A 17,815-nucleotide genomic window follows, 5' to 3' on the forward strand; every position below is an offset into this window, starting at 1 on the left:
GATCTTATTTTCGCACATATAGTATTTTCATGAAGGTATTTTTAATATAGCTCATTTTCGTATATATATCTTATTTTGGCAAAAAACATATTTTCAATTAGATCTTGTTTTCGTACAAATATCAATTCATAAGGGTTTTAATTGTTTACAGATCTTATTTTCGTATAGATCATCATGATTTTCAATTGGATCCTATTTTCGTGCAAGTATAAGTATTTTCATACATATATTATTTTCATACAGGTATTATTTACTAAGATATCTTGTTTTCGTATAACCTTATTTTCGTATGTACATAATTTTCATACTTACAGATCTTATTTTCGTAGAGTACTGTATAGATTTTATTTTCGTACATATATTCTATATACAGTAGACAGTAGTCTTTGTTTCTGGGTTTTTTTTTCACACGGCGATTTGAGCTATATTCGTACGTATGTATTTTCGGCTCAAACTGTACTTTTTTAGATATTTTTTTTTGGTTCTGAAAATTTAATTTGCTGTGAAATCATGCAAAGAATGCATAAATATATAACTTACATAATTATTTCAACAGATAAATGCACTATTTCAAAAATAAATCTTATTTTCGTAGCGCGATCTTATTTTCGCGAAAATAGCTTATTTTCGGTATCCATCTTTACCGGTTAATTTGAATAAGTCAGGGCCCGTATGGGCATGTGACAACACTTTTGAACATAAAACAGTACATACATACAAAATAATACAAAGGAGATTGGGGCAAATCATGGAAGATATGTAGTGGCGTTCAGCCTATAGATTATGAAACTGATGTCAAGCGTCTAATGAACTGAGAGCGATCAAAATGGCAGCCCACATGCGGACATGTTTCCAATTTCAACTGAAAATACCCGTTATTGCGAGATCTTTTCGCAAAAGAGAATATTTAGCGTCATCATACATTAGCAATGTTTGTAAATCATCCAAATGCTACTATTGCCACAGATCTTTGCTACAGAAAAACATGAAAAAACCAGTTGAACTTGAAAGGACATTGCATCAGAAGAATAATAACTCTTTATGTAATACATATTCAAACGCACGTTTGTTGTCAACTGGACATTCTTACCTCTCTCATGTATCACGAACTTTAAAGGAAAACAATTATTTTTCGTATGGAGGATCATCTAACCGTAATCAGATTGCATGGTATAGTTCTAGTAGCAATGCTGCCTCAGGAGCTCAGGGGTCTGAGGGTGACGGTGAAGATGATCCTGATAATGTTGATGCAGAGCCAGAAATTGTATCTCCAGTATCAAACTATCCAGTTAATGCCATAGCCACTTTGTCTGTTCCTGAGGTGTTGCCCAATGTCCCTGTCATAGCCACCAACAGATTTCCAATCTTCCCTCGTTTCCAAAAGATTATAGAGGTAAGTCACTTACCTCAATTTTTTTTTTAAATAAATATACAAGACTTTAGAGAAATGATGCTTGCTTAGAAATATCAATGTATACATTTTTGTATTCTTTTAATGTTTAGATGAATATTGTTTGTTCTTGTTTTTTGTGTTCTTGTTTTTTTATGTTGAGTTCTTATTTTTTATCTTGACCATAAGCAGAATAATCGAGCTAATGCAGTCACCCATTTGCTTGTGTCCCTGTAGTTAAGTTTTTGCATATAAGCTGGTATCTTCATCACTACTGAAGGGAATGGATTGAAACTTCACACACTTGTTCTCTGTGATTATCTTACATGATTGACATAAGTCCCATAACTCTGATTTGCTTTTTTGCATAATTATGCCCCTTTTTCGACTTCGAAATTCTTTGTTATTTTTTTGTATGTAAGCTGGTATCTCCATAATTACTTAAGGGAATGGATTGAAACTTCACACACTTGTTCTCTGTGATTATCTTACATGATTGACACAAACCAATCATGTCCCTTTTTCGACTTAAAAATTCTTGGTTAAGTTTTTGCGTGTAATCTGGTATCTCCATAACTACTGAAGGGAATGGATTGAAACTTCACACACTTGTTTTCTGTGATTATCTAACATGATTGGCACAAGTCCCATAACTCTGATTTGCTTTTTTGCATAATTATGCCCCTTTTCCCACTTAGAAATTCTTGGTTAAGCTTTTGCGTGTGAGCTGGTATCTCCATAACTACTGAAGGGAATGGATTGAAACTTCACACACTTGTTCTCTGTGATTATCTTATGTGATTTGCACAAGTCCCATAACTCTGATTTGTTTTTTGCATAATTATGCCCCTTTTTGGGCTTAGAAATTATAGGTAAAGTTTTTGCTTGTAAGCTGGTTTCTCCATAACTACGGAAGAATTTGTGCTTTTTTAAAACAATTTTATGCATTCATAATAATAAAGCAGTGATTAACTCGATAAAACATCCATATATCAAGCCTTTTATCTTTTCGGATAATTTAATGTTTTCATATAGGTAAGCCATTATTATATAAATAAAACCCTTGTGAAAACTTTCGAATAGTAAAGCTTTCCCTGTCCTTTTAAAACATTTTCTTGTTATATATTTGTTTTTTTAAGTTGAGTTTATACAATTTTTAATTTGGGTTTGGGCTATGTAAATTTATTGAAAAAATTTTGCGTAACATTTCAAGCAGAAAAAACATTTTTTTCAGATAGAGGACAAAAGTTTTTAATTGTTTCTTATAATGAAAAAGGGGTTAAACAAAATTTCCCTTTTAAATGCGGGGGGTCTTTTTTTGAAAAAAAAAAGGGTTTAAAAAAAAATTTTTTGATGACATGTTTGGGCCATTTTTAGCCCTTTTGCCCCAAATCTTTTCAATTTTTTTGGGAAGAAGCCCCCATGTTTAGTTTGTGTAAATGGTGTCATTGAAAAATCTGTATAAAAGAACCAATCTTAATTAGAGTAACTACTAAATTTTTGAGTTTAAAACAGTAACCAGCCTTAATCAGAGCAGTCACTTTGCACTATCACAGTCACCTTTCACTTTCACAGTTACCTTTCACTAACACAGTCACATTTCACTATCACAGTCACCTTTCACTTCCACAGTCACATTTCACTAACACAGTCACCTTTCACTATCACAGTCACCTTTCACTTTTACAGTCACCTTTCACTAACACAGTCACATTTCACTAACACAGTCACTTTTCACTATCACAGTCACCTTTCACTATTACAGTCACCTTTCACTTACACAGTGAACTTTCACTAACACAGTCACCTTTCACTATCACAGTCACTTTCAGTGTAAAAAATTCAGATTTGGAATATTTTACTAGCCCAAAAGACATTTCACTAGCATGATTCATTTGTTAAAAACAGTTGTTTTATTTTGCCTCTGAAAATACAATAGCCTGGTCGGGCTTGTTACTGTGATAAATTTAGTAGCCGGAGGGGGGGGGGGGGGGGGGCTATCAGACTACCGCTTATTTTGAACACTGCATTTTGCACTATCAAAGTCACCTTTCACTTACGCAATCACCTTCCATTATCACAGTCACCTTTAATTTACACAGTCACCTTTCACTATCACAGTCACCTTTCACTAACACAGTCACCTTACACTAACACAGTCACCTTACACTAACACAGTCACCTTACTCTAACACAGTCAACTTTTACTATCACAGTCACCTTTCACTAATACAGTCAACCTCACTATCACAGTCACCTTTTATTTTCACAGTCACCTTACACTAACACAGTCACCTTTCACTAACACAGTCACCATTGACTATCACAGTGAACTTTAACTATCACAGTCACCTTTTACTACCACAGTCACCTTTTACTAACACAGTCACCTTACACTAACACAGTCACTTTTCACTTTCACAGTCAACTACCACTATCACAGTCACCTTACACTATCACAGTCACCTATCGCTACCACAATCACCTTTTGCTAACACAGTCACCTTACACTAACACAGTCACTTTTCACTGACACAGTCACTTTTTGCTATCACAGTCACCTTACACTATCACAGTCACCTATCGCTACCACAATCACCTTTTGCTAACACAGTCACCTTACACTAACACAGTCACTTTTCACTGACACAGTCACTTTTTGCTATCACAGTCGACCTTACACTAACACAGTCACTTTTCACTATCACAGTCACCTATCACAGAAATCTTTCACTAACACAGTTACCTTTCACTATAACAGTCGCCTTTCACTATCACAGTCACCTTTCACTATCACAGTCACCTTACACTAACACAGTCACTTTTCAATATCACAGTCACCTTTCACTAACACAGTCACCTTTCACTGTCACAGTCAACTTAAACTAACACAGTTACCTATCACAGTCACCTTACACTAACACACTCACATTACACTAACACAGTCAACTTTCACTGTCACAGTCACCTTTCACTAACACAGTCGCCTTACACTAACACACTCACCATACAGTTACAAAGTCACCTTTCACATTCACAGTCACCTTTCACTTTCACAGTCACCTTTCACTTTCACAGTCAACTTTCACTATCACAGTCACCTTTCACTAACACAGTCACCTTACACTTACACAGTCACTTAACACTTACACAGTCACCTTTCACTGTCACAGTCACCCTCAGTCACATTTCACTGTCACAGTCACCTTTCACTATCACAGTCACCTTTCACAGTCAACTTTCGCTATCACAGTCACCTTTCACTAACACAGTCACCTTACACTAACACAGTCACCTTACACTATCACAATCACCTTACACTATCACAGTCACATATCACAGTCACCTTACACTATCACAGTCAACTTACTCTATCGCAGTCACCTTACACTATCAAAGTCATCTATCACAGTCACCTTACACAATCACAGTCATCTACAACAGTCACCTTTCACTATCAAAGTCAACTTTCTCTAACACAGTCTAACACAGTCAACTTTCACTAACACAGTCAACTTTCACTAACACAGTCACCTTGAGACCAAGTCACAGAGCCTTGCCATCATACTGTTCAAAGCAAAATATACATACATCTAATATTTCTCATCCATTACTTCCTAACATCCATTTCTGACAAAGTGAGACATTTGTGTAGGGGATATATGATTGACAAAACAGATTTTGTACATGATTTGTTATTATATAGTGATCTGGAAATTCAATAAGAAATGCAGTACAACCATTACAGAGAAAACCTCTTTGGTAAAAAAATGAATTAAATATTGATGAAAGATGTTGCTTTAGAGACGTTAAATCAGTTGTGAAGTTACTTTAGGAAGAATTGATACTTCCATTGTAAAGAGGTTATTGCACTACAGAAGGTTGCACTGCAGGGGTTGTACTGTATTAAGAATTATGCCATATGTTTTCACCATTTTTAAATCTTGATATTTTCAAATCTTGATATTTTAATAATGAAACATTATTTCATGGACCCTTTCAGCTTAAAGCCCTTTAAATCAAGGGGTTTTGGGATTGGGGTTTCATTTTTCAAATTTTGTTTTTTCTTCATTAGGGAGCAGTAATGATTTAATTTTAAATTTTTTAGTAACCCAAAAATGGTGTTGTGGGCCCAAACCCCTCAGAGTCCCATAAAAGTTGGAACTTTTTCAGATCAGAGAGGTTCAATTGATAGAAAATAAAATAAGAATGACCATCCAGGGTCACAGAAGGTAAATGATCATATAAAGCAGTTCTATTAAAATTTCATTGTAAAATAAGGGATCCAACCTAAATATGAAGTGTCTATGTTGTTGACAGTTTGAACTATATAGTGGAGAAAGCAAGGCATCATCTAATCTGGAAGACTTGTGTGAATCCTACTAGTAGTGGGATTCTTTTCCACAATCCACACTGGTGCAATTACTGGTTATGACGCCCAGAAAGCGGTTAACTGGCATGACTTTTAAGCACATGTCTATGCCCCCTTAATGGGGTTGGACATTAATAGGAACACAACAAATCTGGTTGATACCATTGTAAAGCTTGCATTGTTTGGTACAAATTAGATGAAACTTTAAGGAATTTGCTTATATGACTTTGAAATGATTTCATACACAAATAGTTTGTGTCACCTTAAATGAAGCTATGAACTATCTGTTCATTGCAAAAAAAAAAAAAGAATGTGTGGCTCATAAACTTTGATTCACTTTCAAGCCATTGGGGAATGGATGTTAATTTCATTTAATCTTAATGTGTAGAAACTCTCAAGTATTCTTATGGAAGATCAGGCCTTAGGGTTATACAAAGGTGCCTCACTTTTCACCCCTTATACTTTAAGATAGAGGCAATATTTGACTAACCAGCTGGCATAAACTTTTTTATTTGTTAAAAATCTATTTTTGCTATGTTAAACAGCATATATTACTGACCATGTCTACTTCTTTTAGAATATCGATTGTGAAGCAGTTGCAAGAGCTTGGTTTAGATACTAGAGTTGAAGGTATGTCACTTTTATATTCCGTCTAACACATACGGTTAAACGTTCATCATTTATCACCAGTAAATTCATGTATGATAAGTGAATTATTTTTCATCTACAGTGAAAAGCAAAAATGCTGAATATTTATCTGAATACAGTTAAAGTTTCTATTTTCAAAGAATTTGGAAAAGTTTCAAGAATACTTTATCTGGTTCTAACCTGTGAATATTCTGCTCTATTTGATGATCTGTTAGTACTTTTTTTCGAACTTTTTCCTGAAATTGATTAATGGTTTGTCAAGATGGAAAGCTGGACAAATTCATTTAAGATATTTAGCATGGTAATGGTTAGAATATGCCAGATCATTTTCTCTTAAATTAATGTGTTTTGTTAGGTTTATATCATATATATATTTAAACATAAGGAAAACGTTTTATCATAACTTTATCAAATAGGGTACAACAATGTTAGCTTTGAAGGAAGCATAATTTATATAGATTGTTTTTGCTTTCCTAATGCAGAAAATATAACTGAAAAGCCGCAGAAAATGACCAGAAAAGAAAGAAGAAATGGACTTTTAAAAACGGAAGAAGAAGAAGCCGAGATTAAAGGTCTGGTTATAATCATAAATACCCGGTATTCATCATTTTCTGGTTGGAGGCAAAATGTTTTCAAAAATGAAACTTTAGAAAAATAAATAGAGTTAACATATGCATAAATATAACAAACCAAGTGATTCTATTCAAGTTTTATGAAAACAAAATATAATATAAAATTATCTATTTATATTGCCATATTTCCACTGTGTTTACTAGTGGAATAGGGACTACCATCCAACGTATTGTATTATTCGAAATGCATTTTCCAAACCCCTCCTGTTTTTCGAGGTAAAATTTTGGTCCCAATTATACATTTATGAAAGAATTTCACACCTATTATTCGAACCTAGACTAATTGGTGCTGATCATCTCGCTGACTGTTCAATCTTAAGAAAATTTTCTAACAGACATGCGTGTATTTAGACAATCGTGATAATTACAGTGCGCTTTGTGTACTCTTTTATTACCGAAAATTGATTTTGTATCAATAATAAGACAGTTAAAAGGGTTCAATTATGTCAATCAAGCAAATTAAAGTAAAAGAAGGCAAGCAAGTACTTTCGTGTATTTGTATATAAAAACATAAATTGTCCCTGGTACAAACTAAAATATTTCTTATATTATCTAACATCAGTACATTATGTCAAATCTATCACAATATATCCTAATATTGCTTGTATAAATTTCTACATTTAAAATTGTGCACCCACAGTGTCTGATGCTGTTACTGTAAATGCTTGAAGATGACAGCGATGTCATTATTTTCATGAATACAGTATGTTACTGTATTTGTGCGGCATAATTTGGTATGAAATGCAAACTTTTATTAATGAAATTTTTTTTAAACATCTTTCATTATTTACAGTAAAAACCCGCTTTACGACCACCCCGTTTTCGAGACCAACCCGCTAATACAAACGATTTTTCAAAGACCCGATTTTTTTATTCTTTATTTTAATGGTCGCTAACCCCGATTTTGAGACCACCCCGTTATTCCGTAATACGACCAGTAAATTTAGTCCCATTTCGTAAATTCTGTACATTTGGAAACCCATAAATACGACCGCGGGCACTTTCTCACCTTGATATTGACATGCATATATATTGCTGAAATCTTTTGACACGTAGTGTAAACAACAGTTGTCCTAGTTGTACGACATTTAACGACATCCAATTTACGGCAGAGGTCAAGGTTACTTTTGTATCAAACCGGAAATGATCAATAATATTGTCGATAATTTCTTAATTTTTCACACCTTTAATGTCATAACTGGAGGATTAAAACAACAAAATATTGAACAGAAAACTTTCAATAAGTTTTTTAGAGGTGTTGCTGCTATCATTATCTCTTTCGTTCCATAATTTTAAACAAACATAAACATGATACGATTAGGTTTTTAAAGTTTTTATCGGCGATGAAAACTGTGAAAATAATTAAAGGTTACTTGGTCGATGTGCTTTGTAGTAAAATGGTGATTTAATTGAGTAAGTCATGTCATTCTTTTTAACAAGAATGTAAAAATATCTTTGTGTTTAAAAGACATTCATAATACATTTTGTACCTCTAAAGAAGTTTAAAAAATTTATATGTTAAAAAATAAAAGAAAATAAATGAAAATAAAAAAATAATAGTGTATGTTTAATATTTTCTCATTTGAAAAAGGTTAGCCCAGAATTAAACATGTGTACAGTACATGGTATCCCTTAATATATTGCCTGGTTTTCTGTTTGACCAAACTCATTAATGAGACCACCCCGATATTAAGACCAGATTTGTAAAGTCCCTTCATTGGTCTCATTAGCGGGTTTTTACTGTATTTATTTTCCTGATTGATTACTGGAAACAATTGTGATGTCAACAGTAGTTTTGCTATGATTGGCCTACAGTCAAAAATAACTAGTTGTTGTCTATCATTATGTTTGGATTTCTATCATTCGAAACCATCGATTATTCGAATTAAAGTTTTTGTCCCCGGTAAAACGATTAATCAGGGTTATTTATGTATATTTTAACATACAACTGTGGATAATATGTGCAGTGGGCATTGTTTGTGTATTTATTTGTACTCTTGACAAATTCTTATTGCAATAATATCAATTATTATACTTTTATGAATTTGTTTCCCTTATCATTTACACAGTATCACATTTATTAAGTGTTTAACACAAGTTCCATATATGCTAAGTTTTTGAAAGGGTTAATTTTAAGATACTTCCATCCACCAATAATGAACAAGAAGAATTGTTTTTTTTTTTTAAGGGAAATTTTATATGATAATGTATCTATATTCTCAGAGGATGTGTCACCACAAGAGGAAATGCTCAAAGGGGAGATACTGGATGGTGTTTTAATGGTGGAAACTGAAAATGTGAAACATGAGCCTTTTACAACAACCGATGAGATTAAGGTAAACACATCAGTAGGGTTTTTTGTTGGCTAATTTTTTATACCCCCAAAAACAAAGTTTGGGGGGGTATATAGGAGTCACCCGGTGGTCGGTTGGTCGGTCGGGCGGTCGGTCGGTCGGTCCAGACGTCCGTTGCATTTTCCTTGTCCGGACCATAACTTGAAGACTAATGGTTGGAATTCAATATAACTACATACAATGGTCAAGCACATTGAGAGGAAGTGCAGTGCACAAGAACCATAACTCTATCTTGACTAATTACAGAGTTATTGCCCTTTGTTACTTTTCCTTGTCCGGGGCATAACTTGAAAATTACTGGTTGGAATTCAAAACAACTTCATACAATTGTCAAACACAATAAGGGGAAGTGCAGTGCACAAGAACCATAACTCTATCTAAAGTAATTACAGAGTTATTGCCCTTTGTTACTTTTCCATTGCTTTCTTTTGTCCGGACCATAACTTGAAAACTAATGGTTGGAATTCAATATAACTACATACAATGGTCAAGCACATTGAGAGGAAGTGCAGTGCACAAGAACCATAACTCTATCTTGACTAATTACAGAGTTACTGCCCTTTGTTACTTTTCCTTGTCCGGGGCATAACTTGAAAACTACTGGTTGGAATTCAAAACAACTTCATACAATTGTCAAACACAATAAGGGGAAGTGCAGTGCACAAGAACCATAACTCTATCTAAAGTAATTACAGAGTTATTGCCCTTTGTTACTTTTCCATTGCTTTCTTTTGTCTGGACCATAACTTGAAGACTAATGGTTGGAATTCAATATAACTACATACAATGGTCAAGCACATTGAGAGGAAGTGCAGTGCACAAGAACCATAACTCTATCTTGACTAACTACAGAGTTATTGCCCTTTGTTACTTTTCCTTGTCCGGGGCATAACTTGAAAATTACTGGTTGGAATTCAAAACAACTTCATACAATTGTCAAACACAGTAAGGGGAAGTGCAGTGCATAAGAACCATAACTCTATCTAAAGTAATTACAGAGTTATTGCCCTTTGTTACTTTTCCATTGCTTTCTTTTGTCCGGAGTATAACTTGAAGACTAATTGTTGGAATTCATTATAACTTCATACAATGGTCAAGCACATTGAGAGGAAGTGCAGTGCACAAGAACTATAACTCCATCTTGACTAATTACAGAGTTACTGCCCTTTGTTACTTTTCCATTGCTTTTTTTTGTCCGGAGCATAACTTGAAGACTAATGGTTGGAATTCAATATAACTTCATACAATGGTCAAGCACATTGAGAGGAAGTGCAGTGCACAAGAACCATAACTCCATATTGACAAATTACAGAGTTATTGCCCTTTGTTACTTTTCATTGTCCAGAGCATAACTTGAAAACTACTGTTTGGAATTCAATACAACTTCATACAGTTGTCAAGGACATTAAAAGGAAGTGCAGTGCATAAGAGCCATAACTCCATTTTGACAAAACACAGAGTTACTGCCCTTTGATACTTTTCCTTGTCTGGAGCATAACTTAAAACGTACTGGTTGAATTTCAAAACAACTTCATACAATGGTCAAGCACAAAAAGAGGAAGTGCAGTGCACAAGAACTATAACTCCATCTTCAGTATTTATAGAGTTATTGCCCTTTGTTTCTTTTCTTTGTCTTTCTGGACTTATTACAGAGTAATTCAATAAAACTTCATCAATGGCCAACCACATTGAAAGGATTCGAATGCAATATACAAGAACCACAATCTTTAATTGCCCACAACCATAACTCTATATTTCAATTCTTTTACAAGATATTCTGTTACTAGTAACAACCTCATTTCCGAAGCAGTCTTGTGGGGGTATTAATCACATTTTGTGATAGTTCTAGTTTTAGTAAAAAATTACTAAAAAAATTTTTTTTTAAGCAATGTAGGTTTCAGATACATATTGCTTCATAAATAAGTACATGACTGTTTGACATATTTTACAAATACATGATTAGATGACAATTAAGGGGAAACAAAAATAAAAGTATATTGATAATTATTTGTACCATCATTTCATATGAAAAAACAACAACTTTCTTATTTGAATATCAAGAACTATAAAGCTCAGTTCTAATAATGATTTGTTAACTGCATTAAGGAGAATTTCACAAACAACTTGTAAAAAAACAAACATGGTACATCTAGGTAAAAAACAACAACATATTTAGAAGATGGGATGAGTGTTTTGTACTCATTGTTTTTTTGAACTGAACTTGCATTAATGTTTTGCAGGCTTTAACAGCAGGTGTTGTTCAAACTATAAGAGACATCAACGTTCTTAACCCTTACTTCAGGTATTTATTTACATATCTTGTCTTGTCTGTCTGTAAAGTTGTTATGATATGTATGACACTGTCAGAGAAACAGATATTTGCACGAAACTTGTGCCCAGGGTGAGTGTATTAACACAGATGTCAGGGTTTGAGTTGACCAAGTTTCTTAAAAAGATTGTATTGAAATTAGACATTAACTGACAAATGATAACCAAAATATTGACTTCTCACTGTCATTGTGAAAATGAACTTCTCTACACACTAATGCAGCTTGTTACCTGCTTGATTTTTCATTTTGGTAGACCTTAATATTATTCAAGAAGGATAAGGGTAAAAAAAACTTAGATGACAAGTCAGAAAAGCAATAACTTGAACATTAGAATATTGATAAAGGTATGTCCTGGCATGTGTCTATTTTTTATGATTTAAGTATAAATGACAAAAAAGTGTAAGAAATTCCTTATTTTTAAAATGTGTTTCTTCTTACTACATAGTGCAAGCCTGGCAATACAAGTTGGTGAAAGAGTCATTGATAATCCTGTGTTCTTGAGTGACATGGGTAAGTATTTAATAGTTAATAATGTCTGAATAAAAAACTTTAATTTTGTAATCTTCATCTCATGGTATAATTATTATGCCCCCACTTCAAAGAAGAGGGGGTATATTGCTTTGCATTTGTCTGTCTGTCGGTCCGTAGACCAAATGGTTTCCGAGTGATAACTAAAGAACCCTTAGGCCTAGGAACTTCAAACTTGGTATGGTGATTGGTCATGACCAGTAGATGACCCCTATTGATTTTGGGGTCAAGGGGTCAAATGTCAAGGTCACATTGACCTTGTAAGTAAAAACGGTTTCCGATCAATAACTAAAGAACGCTTAGGCCTAGGAACTTCAAACTTGGTATGGTGATTGGTCATGACCAGTAGATGACCCCTATTGATTTTGGGGTCAAGGGGTCAAAGGCCAAGGTCACATTGACCTTGGATGTAAAAACCTTTTCCGATCAATAACTCAAGAACGCTTAGGCCTAGGAACTTCAAACTTGGTATGATGATTGGTCATGACCAGCAGATGACCCCTATTGATTTTGGGGTCAAGGGGTCAGTGTCAAATTGACTTTAAGATGGTTTCTGACCAATAACTCAACAAGTCAAGTTGCCTTGGTTGGTATTTTTATATTAAACTTAAAATGCTTTTGGTATACACATTTGAAGGTCTTATGTAATATAACAACTTGGCTGTCATTAATGAGGCCTACATGATTCACAAAAGTATGCATATTTTATTTGGTAAGATTTGTAATAACTTAAATTGCTGCACACAACCTATTATTATTACCTTGTAACTAGTCATGACTAGTAGATAACCCTTATTAATTTTTTGTTCACTGGGTCAGAAGTCATGCATAATAACCTGATCACATGACTAATTGGCTGCCCATAGGGGGCATACATGTTTTACAAACATATCTTGTTTAAATAAACTTGTTTTCTCTGTTGTAAGAAAAAAAATCAAATAGCAGTGATTATGTTGACTTTGCTAATTTTCCTAATTTGGTTGGTGTATTTTGTTAATCAAAAAGCAAAATGAATCAGAAATCATAACTAAATGATAACATACAAAATTTTGTTGATATTGAAATGTAAAACATGCTCTGATCATATAAAGTAAAATGATAAAGACAAACTCCATCATGGAAAGAAATTATAGAAGTGTAATGCTTATTTTCCAATCCATATATATTGCGATGTAAAATGATACATGTTTGTAAATTTGTTAAATAAATTATGTTTAAAGCTACATTAAATAAATTTCATAAAAACAGAAATGGCGACATTTCATTAATAAATTGGGTTTCATATCGACTCCAGATTTTATTTTGGTGTCAAGACAACCAAAATAAGTTTTATAAGCATAAACAATTGGCAACCTCATTGTGGTGAAATCGGAGGTACAATAATAATTATTTCTGTTTGCATGAGAAACTCCGCCCTCGGTTCATCCGTACATCAATATTATATCAACAAACATGACTATGTGCAGCAGTTCTAATCTAACAGTATATTTCTGCATTGTAACGGATGTTTTCATACAAATTTAATCCTTTTTATGAGATGATTACTTTTTTCTGAACCACAGGCCTAGTGCACCGTGAAGCTAAAACGGTTAAAGTATGTTTTGCACAAGAAAATCTCATATTTACTGTGTTCCGGGGGGGGGGGGGGGGGGGGGGGGGGGGGGGGGGGGGGGGGGGGGGGGGGGGGGGGGGGGGGGGGGGGGGGGGGGGGGGGGGGGGGGGGGGGGCAGCTATAACACTGTGACGTAGCGCATACACGAGTTTAAAATTCGTATAACGAACTTTAGTGTTATCGTGGGGTTTTCCGTTTAAAATCCTAATTTATGAACAATATTTGATGAGATTTACAACATAAATATTAAAAAGGTTTTTGAAACTGTATAATGCTTGTTTTTTAGGCCGACGGCAAAATATTTTTACATATTTATTTAATGTAACTTTAAACTGAACCAAAAGATATATACAAAATTCAATGATTTTATGTAAGTTCACATGTATATAGTGAATATTATGTGTTTAAAGGAGCTGCCATGACATCTGCTGAGCCAGAAGAGTTACAGAAAGTTCTTGAGGAAACAAATGTAAGACTTTGTTGTCCTTAACCTAGCAGAGTTGCAGGAAGAGGGGCACTCTCTTACACAGTTATCTCCCCTTATCAGTACAGAGATCTGTGCCACCACACACATACTTTTTAACAATATTCTGTTAAAAAAAATTTTTAGCTTTTGAATTTATTTTTCATCATTTTGTATACTAAGGATAGTTTTTTGATAAACTATTTCAAAGGTAGGGACGAAAAGTTAAAAATGAAACAGAAAGAGAAAAATGATGTTAAATTTTCTATGTAACGGTTGATGTTTACATTTGAATTTCAATGTGACGTCAATCTCTGAAGGCATTGATTTCAATCTGCCAAAGGAGGTTATCACTGTGAGGAGTGTTGAAAACAGGGTGTTATAATGTCAAAGTTTTCTGTATTGAACATAATTTTACCATTTATATGTAATAGAACATTACATGCTATAATTTTAAACAAAGAACAATGTTCCTTTTCTTTTCATGATTTTATTTTCTTCAAAATTTAGTTTGCAGTATCTATAAGAAAAGTTTAGGTGCAAGCAAAACTGTTCTATTTAAAGAATGTCTGATCATTCTTTTCAGTACAAGTAAAAATAGTGTACTGTAAATTTTTTATGTACATGTATGTTGAAGTTGTTTTTCTGTATCATCTAGCAGCTTCTTTTATTGTTTGTATTCAGGCATTTTTTGTGTGACAATATAATTATATTTGTTATTATAGATACCACAACGTCTTATGATGGCTCTATCAATGTTGAAGAAGGAATATGAACTAAGTAAATTACAGCAGAAAATTGGGAAAGAGGTTATGAAATGTTTCATGTAATTTGATCAATGATTTTGAGCAACCTTCAGAGGCAAACTAACAGTAGAAAAATAAAACATTTGCTTGAATGGAGATTTAAAACTGATTAAAACTGATGTTGGAAGAACTAAAAAGAAGAAAATTAAAAAATGTCTAATATGTTCCCACTAGAAATTTGAAACTTGCGCCTTCAGTATATTAGAACTCTGAATAACCTTGGGGTTCAAAAGTCATTATATGTGCAGAAAATATCCTCTATGTTTTAAGGTTATTAGAGTGTTTTGTGTATAAGAAATTAAATGGCTTTATTTTGTTTAGGTTAAGTTGACTTGAACACAATTGATATTGAAACTAAAATGTAAACAGAACAGTAACATTGTTAAACAAGCATGCATAGATTAAGACATACATGCCATATGGTCCTGGATGTCTGCAATTGTCCTAAAAATCAGGCACTTGTCCCATAAAAGATTTTGTCGTTAAATGAAAAAAATTAAGGCAATATTCTTTAATGTAAATTATTAAAAAATGGATTTACCAGGACACCTTACAGTGACGTAGTAATATAGAGGCAAAGTTGACACCAGTTTATTGGTATACACCTTCATATTATATTATCTTCATAAGTCATTAATGCATTCATAACGTTTTACCCTTATGATGGAAGGTGTCCCGGTAATTATAGCATGTATGTCTTGAGTGACAAACCAGCATCATAAATCCATAACAAAAAATGAGTAAACTTACTGTATTTAAACAAAATCTCATCATATTATGTTATTTATATCCTGACAACAGGTTGAAGAGAAGGTAAAGAAACAACACAGGGAGTATATTCTACGTGAACAACTGAAAGTTATCAAAAGAGAACTGGGTTTAGAGAAAGATGATAAAGATGCTATTGGAGAGAAATTCCTTGGGAGGATTAAGGTAAAATATCTGTTCTCAGCTTTTGTTTGTTTTTATTTGACAACAGTTTGGTAATTGCAAATTACCAAGTATTAAATTGGAAATAACTGGATGTGGGAGGGGGCAAGCATTATACATCAAAAGGAAATGACTGGATATGAGAGGGGCAAGCATTATAGACCCAAAGGAAATTACTGGATGTAGGAGGGGCAAGCATTATACAGCAAAAGGAAATGACTGGATTTGGGAGGGGGCAAGCAATATAGACCCAAATGAAATGACTGGATGTGGGAGGGGCAAGCATTATACATCCAAAGGGAATGACTGGATATGGGAGGGGGCAAGCATTATACATCCAAAGGAAATGACTGGATGTGGGATGGGGCAAGCATTATAGACCCAAAGGAAGTTACTGGATATGGGAGGGGGCAAGCATTAAAGAGACCAAAATGAAATTACTGGATGTGGGAGGGGCAAGCATTATAGACCCAAAGGAAGTAACTGGATATGGGAGGGGGCAAGCATTAAAGAGACCAAAATGAAATTACTGGATGTGGGAGGGGCAAGCATTATACATCCAAAGGAAATGGCTGGATGTGTGAGGGGCAAGCATTATAGAGACCCAAAGGAAGTTTCTGGATGTGGGAGGGACAAGCATTATAGACCCAAAGGAAGTTACTGGATGTGGAAAGGGCAAGCATTATACATCCAAAGGAAATGACTGGATGTAGGGGGGCAAGCTTTATAGACCCAAAGGAAATTACTGGATGTGGGAGGGGCAAGCACATTGAACATCCAAAGGAAATGACTGGATGTGGGAGGCCGAGGGGCAAGCATTATAGACCCAAAGGAAATTACTGGATGTGGGAGGGTGCAAGCATGGTCTTTACCAATGAGTAGGATTTGAGGTTGTTGGAGTAAGTTTAATGTAAATGAGGCAATAAATAGGTGTTTATTCTATCATTTGTAAAGATTTTATTGATAAAAATGTGGTATAAAACTATTTTACATGGACATATCTACCCTCTGTGTTGCCTTTGAAGTCAGTGAGGTCAAAGTCTCTGAGGCAAGATATTGATTGAGACTAAAAATAAACTTTCCTGTGTTCCCTCATAGTTAGGCATGCTAAAATGCATTAGAAATTTTGTAAATTATTTGGTTCTTATAGTTCTGTTTCTGACTTGTTTTCATGTTTTATATGTATCTTGTAAGTCTACTTCTATTATAAGTTTTCAAAAACTAGGTTTTGTGATTCCTTTCTGTTAGTTTTTAGCTCGACTTTTCTATGAAAAGGGGAGCTATCCTACTCGCCCCGGCGTCGGCGTCGGCGTCACACCTTGGTTAAGTTTTTCGTACCACCCCACTTTATTTCAGAAGTATTACAAGTATGGCTTTGAAACTTACCATACTTGTTCACCATCATAACCTCCATCTACAGACAAGAGTACATAACTCTGTCAAGGTTTTTGACAGAATTATGGCCCTTTTTTGACTTAGAAAGTGTATTGAGCTTGGTTAAGTTTTTTGTACCACCTCACTTTATTTCAAAACCATTGGAGGTATTGCTTTGAAACTGACCATACTTGTTTACCATCACGACCTTCATCAACAGACAAGAGGACATAACTCTGTCAAGGTTTTTGACAGAATTATGCCCCTTTTTGACTTAGAAAATACATTGAATATGGGTAAAATCCACTTATTGCCTTAACCCTTTGAGATATTGCTTTGAAACTTTTAATGCTATTTCACATCATTACCCCCATCT

At 34.2% G+C, this 17,815-nt stretch overlaps 1 protein-coding gene across 1 annotated transcript in view; it reads left to right on the forward strand.

Annotated features, from left to right (window-relative positions):
- Positions 1-750: 750 nt before the first annotated feature.
- The window catches only part of LOC132756444 (lon protease homolog, mitochondrial-like), a 31,355-nt gene continuing 14,290 nt past the window's right edge, over positions 751-17,815 (forward strand). The window contains exons 1-12 of the mRNA XM_060747517.1: positions 751-1,393; positions 2,625-2,637; positions 5,097-5,152; positions 5,564-5,622; positions 6,340-6,392; positions 6,893-6,982; positions 9,266-9,378; positions 11,637-11,698; positions 12,172-12,236; positions 14,277-14,335; positions 15,055-15,138; positions 15,937-16,068. Coding sequence (XP_060603500.1) covers positions 827-1,393; positions 2,625-2,637; positions 5,097-5,152; positions 5,564-5,622; positions 6,340-6,392; positions 6,893-6,982; positions 9,266-9,378; positions 11,637-11,698; positions 12,172-12,236; positions 14,277-14,335; positions 15,055-15,138; positions 15,937-16,068 — 1,353 coding nt within the window. The 5' untranslated portion in view covers positions 751-826. The remainder of the gene's footprint in view (positions 1,394-2,624; positions 2,638-5,096; positions 5,153-5,563; positions 5,623-6,339; positions 6,393-6,892; positions 6,983-9,265; positions 9,379-11,636; positions 11,699-12,171; positions 12,237-14,276; positions 14,336-15,054; positions 15,139-15,936; positions 16,069-17,815) is intronic.

The sequence above is a fragment of the Ruditapes philippinarum genome, unplaced genomic scaffold, assembly GCF_026571515.1.
Source record: "Ruditapes philippinarum isolate M1 unplaced genomic scaffold, ASM2657151v2 ctg789_1_1_1_1, whole genome shotgun sequence".
NCBI lineage: Eukaryota > Metazoa > Mollusca > Bivalvia > Venerida > Veneridae > Ruditapes > Ruditapes philippinarum.